General features: G+C 53.8%; 1 protein-coding gene across 1 annotated transcript in view; it reads left to right on the forward strand.

Annotated features, from left to right (window-relative positions):
- Positions 1-240: 240 nt before the first annotated feature.
- The window catches only part of LOC144889193 (uncharacterized), a gene marked incomplete at its 5' end in the record, with an annotated part of 17362 nt that continues 6159 nt past the window's right edge, over positions 241-11443 (forward strand). Inside the window, 2 exons of the mRNA XM_078769169.1 lie at positions 241-555; positions 9860-9940. Of these exons, the coding sequence (XP_078625295.1) occupies positions 241-555; positions 9860-9940 (396 nt within the window). The remainder of the gene's footprint in view (positions 556-9859; positions 9941-11443) is intronic.

Consider the following 11443-nt stretch of genomic DNA (forward strand, 5'->3'; position numbering starts at 1 on the left):
GTTAAACAAATGGGGCAGCAGATAGAGGGGGTCAGAATGGGAGTAGAAACTAAATTGGATGCTCACAGGGAGGAAATGGAGCAGATGAGGGTGGCATCTGGGCAGGAGATGCAAGTGATGGGAGGGGAGATCAGAAGAGGTGTGAGTGAGGAGGTCGGAGGAGTGCGCGAGGAGGTGAGGCACTGTGAGGAGCGCATGGAGAAGGAGGTGAGAAAGGGGACTGTAAAATTGCAAGGTGGTATAGAGGAGTTGACGCTGGGAGTAGAACAGCTGACAGTGGGACAAAAGGAGTTGGGGGACCAGGTAAAGAAGAACACAGCGGTAATAGAGGGTTTAAAATCAACACAGAGGGAGATGAAAAAGGACGTAGGGGTAATTAAAAAAGAGTGTCAGACGGTACATGAGGACCTGACGAGGAAAATGAACAAGGTGGTAGAGGTGATGGAGGTTAAAGAGCGGGAGGTGCGGGAGCACATAGAAAAAAATAAGGTGGAGTTAGAGGAAGAACTTAAGGGGGCGCACGAGGAGATGAAGGAGGTGAAGCAGAAATTAGAAGAAGTGGAAGAAGGGGTGAGCGAAATTAAGAAGCGACGGAGAGAGGATAAGAAAGAGATAAAAGAGGAAGTAAAAGAATTGGTCCAAAGTCTGTGTTCAGATCGTGATGATGTGCTCATTAACCGGATGAGGGATTCGCAGGTGATGGAGGAGAAGCGAAGAGAAAGAGGACCCGGTGTAAGTGGTGACCAATATGGTCGTGCGTATGATGCGCCAGGTGATTTAATAAGCTTGGGGGTCGAGATGGACCCGGATGTTCGTGAGAGGCCAAGAGTGAGGTGTATGGCTGGTCTGGAGTGTATGGAATGAGGGTGCGAGCGAGAGGGTCCGGTGATGGGAGAGGTGCGAGGTGTGAGTGAGCAAGGTTGTGGTGGTATGGAATGGGTAGCGGGTTGCGGAAGCGTGACCCATGCATCGACACCAACAGGGGTAGTTTTTAGAGGGACAGGGGAGGCACGGGAGCCCCTTGGGGGTAATGTACTGTGGGGGCCCGGCCGGTTCGGCCCTGCGCTGACCCCGCAAGGGGCGACGCACGGGGTCCGGCAGGCGGGCAACGACTCGCATACGAGGTGGTCCCACAAGGTCCCACTCACGCCGTATGACGGCAAGAGTGATCTACGAGCGTACCTGGCGCAGTTTGACTGTGTGTGTAAGGGCAACGGTTGGGGTGAGGACGAAGGTGGAGTACACCTGGTGGCCGCATTGCGCGGCACGGCGGCGGAGGTGCTGACGGCATTACCACCGGGTGCTCTCACCCTGCCAGCCCTCCGCGACGCCCTAATTAATCGATTCGGCATTGAACAGCAGAGCGAGCTTGTTAAAGCTCAGCTCGCGCTGCGAAAACGCAAGCCCCAGGAAGCCATCGGGGAACTTGCCCACGACATTTGCCGCGCAGTGGGGATCGCACATGCTAACATGGCAGCGGATTCCCGGGAAAGCCTGGCGCTGGACCATTTTATCCAGGCCCTCCCGGATATTGAGCTCCGGCAACAGCTCGCCATGTGGCGCCCGCAGACTCTGAGCCAGGCGGCTGACGCTGCAGCCCGTTGGGAAGCAGCGAGGCCCCTGGCCTGGGGGAGCGAGCGTCACGCAGTGGCGGTCCGCCAGGTGGGACCCCCGATGGAGGGAGGACCCCTTAGGGGGCCCGCCCCCGACGTGAGTCCTGACCTGGCGGGCATGGTCCGGTGGCTGGTGGACCAGCGCCTGGCGGGACCTGGACCATGGCAGGCGGCCCCGGAGGTGGCCCGCGGTGGACCACGAGCGGGTAATCCAATTCGGACCTTCAGGGGGGGAAATTTGGAATTCCGGAGACAAGCACCTTATCAGGTGAGGTGCTATACTTGCAACCGTCTGGGTCACCTGGCGCGGCACTGTCGAGCCACGCGCCGGGATGATCCACGGCGGTTGAGGTCCTCAACTCCACCCAGGGGGGAGCGGGTTAGCCGACCCTAGACACCCCCCCGCCAGACCCCGGGAAACTAGAAGGTGTCGGGCACGTAGGGCGGTGTTCGGCAGAAGAGGATGGAGGAGAGCCCTCATTGACGCGACAGGTCATTTATTGTGGCCAAATTGGAACCGGTAGCCTGACAATCAGATGCAAAATTGCCGGCGTGTGGGTAGACGCCATAGTGGACACAGGAGCTAGCGCCACGATCATCAGCCCTGTGGTCCTTGATTCGAGCGCAGGTGGCTGGGATAAGATCCAGCGCCTGCAAAATTATAGTTTGCAACTTGCTACCGGGGTAACGGCCCCGATCATAGGGCGTGGTTCTGTGACCCTCAAGTTAGGGTCGGTAAGGAGGGAGATAGATGTTTGGGTGGCGGAGGTGTGCGACCCATGTTTAATAGGGTTGGATTTGTTGACTGCCAGCGGTTGTAAAATCGACTTGTGCCGGGGGATCCTGCAAGTGGGAGTAGAAGAGCTGCCGTTAGGGGGAGTGAGCATGGCCGAGAGAGCGGACCTGGAGGCTTCCGAGGCCGTGACCATTCCTCCAAGGGCCGAGGCGATAGTGCCGGCCCGATGGGCAGCTCGCCCAACATGGCAGGAATCCTGCGGCCTGGTCGAACCGGTGGCAGCGCAGTCCATACCGGGTTTAATCGTGCGCCGCACCCTTGTAAAAACGGACGGACCGGTAGTGGCCGTCCGAGTAATAAATATAAGTACAGAACCACGCACTATAGTAAGGGGCACGAGGGTAGCTGGCTGCACACCAGTTGAGGAAGTCGTGACAGTGAGGGGCGAGAACGTCCAGCCGAGCCGGCCCCAGGGGGAGCCTTCAATAAGAAGTAGGAATTGGCCCGATCCCATTTGCGAGATGGTAAATCGTAGTAGCGTAGAGTTGGGAGGTACCCAGAGGGAGGCCTTACACAAACTGGTTGGGTCCCATTTGGACCTCTTCTCCTTGTCCACCGAGGATATTGGACGTACGGGCCTGGTGAAACATCAGATCCACACCGGTGAGGCCCGGCCTATTCGTCAGGCCGCCCGACGGCTTCCTTGGAGCAAGAGGGCGGAAGCTGACGAGCAGGTTGAAAAAATGCTCGACGCAAGCGTGATCGAGCCCTCGGGAAGTCCTTGGATGTCACCTGTTGTGCTGGTCAAAAAGAAGGATGGGACCACGCGGTTCTGCGTGGACTATCGCCAGCTAAACAACGTGACACTCAAGGACTCATATCCCCTGCCAAGGATTGATGACACCCTCGATGCCGTTGCGGGCTCAAATTGGTTCTCAACTTTGGACCTCAAGAGTGGGTATTGGCAGGTGGAGATGGATAGGGCAGGGAAGGAGAAAACGGCATTTTCCACAGGTAAGGGACTGTATCAGTTTACTGTGATGCCGTTTGGTTTGTGTAACGCCCCCGCCACTTTTGAAAGATTGATGGAACATGTACTAGGCGGCATGCCATGGCAATCATGCCTGGTGTACCTGGATGACGTCCTAGTACATGCCAAAACGTTCCCCCAGGCAGTAGCTAATTTGGACCAGGTGTTTAGGTGCCTCAGACAGGCAGGGTTGAAACTGAGCCCCAGTAAGTGCACCTTGTTTGCCAAGGAGGTGGCCTATCTAGGTCACGTGATCGGCTGCGAGGGGGTAAAAACGGACCCAGACAAAATTAAAGCGGTAGAGGAGTGGCCCGCACCACGTACCATCAAAGAGGTGCGGGGATTTTTAGGACTCTGCTCCTACTACCGGCGCTTTGTGGCGAAATTTGCGGAGTTGGCCCGTCCCCTCCACTGGCTTACGGAGAAGGGGACGTGATTTAATTGGACGCGGGAGTGCCACGAGGCCTTCCAAAAATTGAAGGGGTGTCTAACATCCGCACCCCTTCTAGCTTACCCCACTAGCAACGGGGCATTTTCCCTGGACACGGATGCGAGCCAGGAAGGATTGGGCGCAGTTTTGTCTCAGACACAGGAGGGCATGGAGAGAGTGATTGGTTACTATAGTCAGGCCTTAAGTAGGCCCGAGCGAAATTATTGTGTCACTCGCAAAGAGTTATTGGCTATGCTGGCTGCCATGAACCATTTCCACCCGTACTTGTACGGGCGGAAATTTTTGGTTAGAACTGACCATTCCTCCTTGCAATGGCTCCTACGGTTCAAGGAACCGGAGGGCCAAATTGCAAGGTGGTTGGAAAAGTTGCAGCAGTACGATTTTGATGTGGCCCATAGGGCCGGGAAGGCCCATGGTAATGCGGACGCACTCTCTCGGCGTCCTTGTCTGGGGGAAAACTGCAAATTTTGTGCGAGACACGAGGAGAGGGAACAATTGGGCGATTCGGACCCGATCCTCGTTGTCCGTGCAACCCGGGTGAGAGGGCCAATTTTGCCACTAACCGCAGATGAGGAATTCGGAACTTTGGCTTGGAGCGCGGCCCAGCGGGAGGACCCCGTACTGGGACCGGTGCACGAATGGGTGAGATTGGGGCAAAGACCTAATGGGGAAGAGGTCACCCCCCTCGGGGCACAGACCAAGGCATATTGGGCTCAGTGGAAAACCCTGGAATTGAAGGATAACATCTTGTATCGCAAGTGGGTGGAGGTTCCCTCTGATAAAACTTCCTGGCTGGTGGTAGTCCCAAATAAATTTAAGACCGATATATTGCAACAGGTGCATGGTACCCGCCCCGGCGGCCATTTGGGCAGGACAAAGACGACATCGCAGGTACGCCGGAGGTTTTATTGGGTGAATATGGGGCGCGACATACAGGACTGGTGTCGGAGATGTGACGCCTGTACTGCCAAAAAGGGACCAGCACGGAGGATGAGGGCCCCCCTTCAATTACACCAGGTGGGGGCCCCCCTAGAGCGGGTGGCCATGGATATCCTAGGCCCACTACCCCGCACCCGCCTAGGTAATAAGTACATCCTCGTTGTGATGGACTACTTCACCAAGTGGCCGGAGGCCTACGCCCTCCCCAACCAAGAAGCAGGGGTGGTAGCGCAGGCCTTCGTGGAAGGATTTGTGTGCCGGCATGGGATTCCGCAGGAGTTGCACACCGACCAGGGACGAAATTTTGAGAGCAAATTGCTAAAAGATGTGTGCAGTCTCCTGTCAATTCGGAAAACAAGAACAACGCCTTTAAGACCTCAATCTGACGGGATGGTGGAAAGATTCAACCGAACTTTAATCCCACTCCTGACACCAGTTGTTACGGACCGCGGATTAGGATGTTATTTACCGAGCGGTGGTATTACCGCGGCCGAACAGTTGCTCCCCTTTTCTTCCCTTACACTCACCCGATTCACCCAGACGTTGGCCAAATCGCGCTATGCTAAATCAATGATGGAAAGGACACGACGACTGGGATAGATGAAACGACGCAAGGGGTACAGTTCTCAAGACCTCTGGAGGAGGGTATAATTACAGTGGTGGAGAAAAGGGGGTAGATTACAAGGCAGAGTGAGGTAAAGACACAGAAGAGATGGGCACTTAAATACCGTCTTATCTTAGCCCAGACAGACCACGGACAAACGGACAAGGTAGACTTACACAGGGATTGATGGCAGGAAGGGACAGGTAGGTCGATAGCACAAGGTGCACCTTGGCTCGGGGACAGGATAAAGCACAGTCCAAAAGATGCAGGGAGGCCTCACAGCGCTCGGAGGTGGTCTTGCTTGCTCCAAGCTCAGCGCGCATCTGACATCACCTCCCTCTCACTGCGCATGCTCAGCGGGGAGTGACACGCCCTCGGCTGGTTGGTTCCGCCCCACTGGGGGGGCCGGTCCGCCGCTTCCATTGGGTGCAGGGGTTACCGGGCTCCGCCCTTGACGAGGAGCTGACAGGGAGCCCCTGTTTGGTAACCCCGTCGAGCACATGTTCGATGGCGGCTCGTTGGGAAGGCCTGGTGCCCTCCCATCACCCCTACCAACCAAGCCGGAGTGAGGACACGCACTCCCTTCGCTCGTTGTTGTTGTTGTTGTTGTTGCTGAACTGTGAGGAAGAGCTGCGGGGAGGTATTGGGAGGTCCTAAACTTCCTAACGGTGCCATACAATCACATTCTGGTGCAACGAAGGGTCAGAATTAATAGAAACGAATCCTTAACTGACATAGACTAAGAATAACTAGCAAGATGTCCTATAGTTGTCTTACATGAGATGCGGTGAACCTGGGTGCGACATTTAATGGGGGAAATAGGGGGAGGTCGGGTCTACAGAGTGTTGTTTACAGAAAATGGGACTAGGGAATGGGGGATTGGGGAGAGTTGGGAAGTATTGAGGAAATAGGGGAATATTTACAAGCGGATATGGATGGATGCAAATCCCATATCCGCAACAATATATATATATATATATATATATATATATATATATATATATATATATATATATATATATATACCAAATATATGTATATATATATCATATAAATGTATATATATATCCAAATAGGGCAAAATGGAGAAGATTGTCATGGGGACCGCAAGGCTAGCCCCCGCTCTAGCAGGGAAAATGGCCTTTAAAATGCATGTTGTTGTTGTTGTTGTTGTTGTATGCATATATATATATATATATATATATATATATATATATATATATATATATATATATATATATACACAACGTGCCGGCTCTTGTGTTGTTATGAATATTTCATTCTGAAATCGCACGCAAAAACGTCCCAAAAATCCTCATGGTGGGAATTCCAAAGCACAATCGTCGATCTCCTTCCAGGCAACAGAAGCAAGCAAGCGAGCTGGTGATTAATGGCCAAATATCCTTCTGAAGTCGAGCATCGAAGCTCAGTGGTTTCCCCTTAAAGTTGTATCATGAAGCGAGTGTCATAAATAAATAATAATAAAAAAGGCTTTCCTCCATTCAGCATACAAATGGTTAGAAGGACAAACCATGCCCAACGTATGTGTATAACGTTGTAAGTGCAGGCCATTTGCAGGAAGTGTGCATTTCCTATACATCCTGCATTCCCCACTTTAAATATGCGCATTGTGCAGCTATTCCTGTCCGTGTCCTCCTCCTCGACACGACAAATCGAAGCGATCATATTATAATGTACATGAGGCGTCCACAGGAGAAGAAGCACGAGCTCGGCAATGTGGGCTCGGCATCCGACGAAGCCGACTTTTCATCCTGTACCCGCACAGACGGGGACGTACGATGGACGGTACGAATCCCCCGGCGGTAAACACAATTGCTCGCCAGTACGCGGCCGGGTCTACAAATGCCTCGGATTTTCGCAATGCTCGGTAGAGCGGTGCAATTATCGGAGTACGTGCTGTGCTCAGTGGTGCCGTGTGTGTCGTGTAAAGGAAGATGGACGCGAATGGAGCAATTCCGTCGCCGCCAAATGAGCGCGCAGGGCTCCACGAAAGGGGAAAATCGCTCGGAGCTCGCCCCCGGAGAGTCGGTCGGCGCCCGCGGGGCCTCACCGTCCAAGCACCAAACGAGTCAGAGACTATGCGATCCCGGCCCAGCACAAATGAAATAAATATATACAAACATTTGTGACGTCTATAAAAGGAATCCCTTCGCAAGAGCGTCGATGGACGTTTGAGGGCCCTGCACTCGGCCGCGGTTACACATCGAAGGTGGTGGTAACGCGACGCGCACATAACGTGTCCTCCATAGCCCACAACCCCTCCAGAGGCTCCGTGCTCACGTCCCTCCCCCAAACACTCCCTCTGCTCCGGCCCCACCCCCTCCCCCAGTCACAAACATCTCCCAAAACCATTCCCCGGGTCCTCGTACTACGTTTCCCACTCGACGCACCACGCCATTCTCCTTCACTGCCGATATGTTTGAATCCTCGTGTTTACAGAGACATAGAGGGAGCATGGGCGGCCCGGAACGCGGGAATAGGACAAAATGGCCTTCAGGAGGAAAAGGCAAGCGATAGCGAGCGAGGGAGAGGAAACTCAGGGCAAAGACGAGGAAATAAGAGAAGAAGAAGATGAAGATGAGGAAAGGACTATGAAGAGGAAGAAGAGCGGAGCAGGCAAGGCCCAAGTGCGGTGAACGAACGGCATGGGCCCTGCACAGAGTACGGAGGAGTCGCATTCTAAAAGGTCCCTGATCCGCGCACGCTCGAGGACGAAGTTGATCGAGAGAGGTGGAAATATAATTGATGTATATGTCGAGAGAGAGAAAGAGAGCTGAAGGATTCCTTCACCTGATGCCACCAGCCCCACTATGCCTATTGGAGTATACAACGATTCAAACAACCACTCGTATAAAACTAGAGATGAAGGGAGGGGGAGAGAAAGAAAGGGGAAGAGGGGAGAGTGAGAGAGGAGTGGGAGATAACGAGTGGGGGGAAGGAAGCGGAGGGAGGTGGGCAGAAAGGGAGGTGGGAGATAGATAAGGGGGGGGGGGGGAGAGTGATGGAGACAGTGCGAAACAGATATAGGGTGAGACACAGAGAGGGGGAAGCAGAGAGAGGGAGGGAGGGGGGGGGGAGAGACAGGGGCAATAGATAGATGGCGGTGGGGGGGGGGGAGGAGGGAGGGAGGAGACGAGGGTGGGGGGAGGAGAGAGAGGGATGTGGTCGAGAGAGAGAGACGTGGTAGAGAGAGTTCTCATAGAGAGAGATGGTGTGGACAGAGACGGAATAGAGAGACTGGGCAGTGAGAGATGGTGTAGAGAGAGAAGGTTAGTGAGAGAAAGAGAGAGAGAGAGAGAGAGAGAGAGAGAGAGAGAGAGAGAGAGAGAGAGAGAGAGAGAGAGAGAAAGAGAGAGAGAGAGAGAGAGAGAGAAAGAGAGAGAGAGAGAGAGAGAGAAAGAGAGAGACACTGTGTCAGGGAAGAGAGAGAGGCTGTGTCAGGGAAGAGAGAGAGAGAAAGAGAGAGACTGTGTCAGGGAAGAGAGAGAGGCTGTGTCAGGGAAGAGAGAGAGACTGTGTCAGGGAAGAGAGAGAGGCTGTGTCAGGGAAGAGAGAGAGGCTGTGTCAGGGAAGAGAGAGAGGCTGTGTCAGGGAAGAGAGAGAGGCTGTGTCAGGGAAGAGAGAGAGGCTGTGTCAGGGAAGAGAGAGAGACTGTGTCAGGGAAGAGAGAGAGACTGTGTCAGGGAAGAGAGAGAGGCTGTGTCAGGGAAGAGAGAGAGACTGTGTCAGGGAAGAGAGAGAGACTGTGTCAGGGAAGAGAGAGAGAGACTGTGTCAGGGAAGAGAGAGAGACTGTGTCAGGGAAGAGAGAGAGGCTGTGTCAGGGAAGACAGAGAGGCTGTGTCAGGGAAGACAGAGAGACTGTGTCAGGGAAGAGAGAGAGGCTGTGTCAGGGAAGAGAGAGAGGCTGTGTCAGGGAAGAGAGAGAGGCTGTGTCAGGGAAGAGAGAGAGACTGTGTCAGGGAAGAGAGAGAGGCTGTGTCAGGGAAGAGAGAGAGTCTGTGTCAGGGAAGACAGAGTGACTGTGTCAGGGAAGACAGAGAGACTGTGTCAGGGAAGACAGAGAGACTGTGTCAGGGAAGAGAGACTGGGTCAGGGGAGAGAGACTGGGTCAGGGGAGAGAGACTGGGTCAGGGAAGAGAGAGAGACTGTGTCAGGGAAGAGAGAGAGAGAGACTGTGTCAGGGAAGAGAGAGAGAGAGACTGTGTCAGGGATGAGAGAGAGACTGTGTCAGGGAAGAGAGAGAGACTGTGTCAGGGAAGAGAGAGAGAGACTGTGTCAGGGAAGAGAGAGAGACTGGGTCAGGGGAGAGAGAGACTGGGTCAGGGAAGAGAGAGAGACTGTGTCAGGGAAGAGAGAGAGACTGGGTCAGGGAAGAGAGAGAGACTGTGTCAGGGAAGAGAGAGAGAGACTGTTTCAGGGGAGAGAGAGAGAGACTGTGTCAGGGAAGAGAGAGACTGTGTCAGGGAAGAGAGAGACTGTGTCAGGGAAGAGAGAGACTGTGTCAGGGAAGAGAGAGACTGTGTCAGGGAAGAGAGAGAGAGACTGTGTGAGGGAAGAGAGAGAGACTGGGTCAGGGAAGAGAGAGAGACTGGGTCAGGGAAGAGAGAGACTGGGTCAGGGAAGAAAGAGACTGTGTCAGGGTAGAGAGAGAGACTGTGTCAGGGACGAGAGAGACTGTGTCAGGGAAGAAAGAGACTGTGTCAGGGAAGAGAGAGAGACTGTGTCAGAGAAGAGAGAGACTGTGTCAGGGGAGAGAGAGACTGTGTCAGGGACGAGAGAGACTGTGTCAGGGACGAGAGAGACTGGGTCAGGGACGAGAGAGACTGGGTCAGGGAAGAGAGAGAGACTGTGTCAGGGAAGAAAGAGACTGTGTCAGGGGAGAGAGAGACTGTGTCAGGGGAGAGAGAGACTGTGTCAGGGAAGAAAGAGACTGTGTCAGGGGAGAGAGAGACTGTGTCAGGGGAGAGAGAGACTGTGTCAGGGGAGAGAGAGACTGTGTCAGGGGAGAGAGAGACTGTGTCAGGGGAGAGAGAGACTGTGTCAGGGGAGAGAGAAACTGTGTCAGGGGAGAGAGAGACTGTGTCAGGGGAGAGAGAGACTGTGTCAGGGGAGAGAGAGACTGTGTCAGGGGTGAGAGAGACTGTGTCAGGGAAGAAAGAGACTGTCAGGGGAGAAAGAGACTGTGTCAGGGAAGAAAGAGACTGTGTCAGGGGAGAGAGAGACTGTGTCAGGGAAGAAAGAGACTGTGTCAGGGGAGAAAGAGACTGTGTCAGGGGAGAGAGAGACTGTGTCAGGGGAGAGAGAGACTGTGTCAGGGGAGAGAGAGACTGTCAGGGAAGAAAGAAAGACTGTGTCAGGGTAGCGAGAAAGACTGTGTCAGGGAAGAAAGAAAGACTGTGTCAGGGTAGAGAGAAAGACTGTGTCAGGGTAGAGAGAAAGACTGTGTCAGGGTAGAGAGAAAGACTGTGTCAGGGAAGAAAGAGACTGTGTCAGGGGAGAGAGAGACTGTGTCAGGGAAGAAAGAGACTGTGTCAGGGGAGAAAGAGACTGTGTCAGGGGAGAGAGAGACTGTGTCAGGGGAGAGAGAGACTGTGTCAGGGGAGAGAGAGACTGTGTCAGGGGAGAGAGAGACTGTGTCAGGGGAGAGAGAGACTGTCAGGGAAGAAAGAAAGACTGTGTCAGGGTAGAGAGAAAGACTGTGTCAGGGTAGAGAGAAAGACTGTGTCAGGGTAGAGAGAAAGACTGTGTCAGGGAAGAGAGAGACTGTGTCAGGGTAGAGAGAAAGACATGAGAAAGAGAGACGTGGTAGAGAGAGAGACGTGGTAGAGAGAGAGACGTGGTAGAGAGAGAGACGTGGTAGAGAGAGAGACGTGGTAGAGAGACGTGGTAGAGAGAGAGACGTGGTAGAGAGAGAGACGTGGTAGAGAGAGAGAGACGTGGTAGAGAGAGAGAGACGTGGTAGAGAGAGAGACGTGGTAGAGAGAGAGAGACGTGGTAGAGAGAGAGACGTGGTAGAGAGAGAGAGAGACGTGGTAGAGAGAGAGAGA

This window comes from Myxine glutinosa, unplaced genomic scaffold, assembly GCF_964187855.1.
Source record: "Myxine glutinosa unplaced genomic scaffold, kmMyxGlut1.1 SCAFFOLD_1596, whole genome shotgun sequence".
Lineage (NCBI taxonomy): Eukaryota > Metazoa > Chordata > Myxini > Myxiniformes > Myxinidae > Myxine > Myxine glutinosa.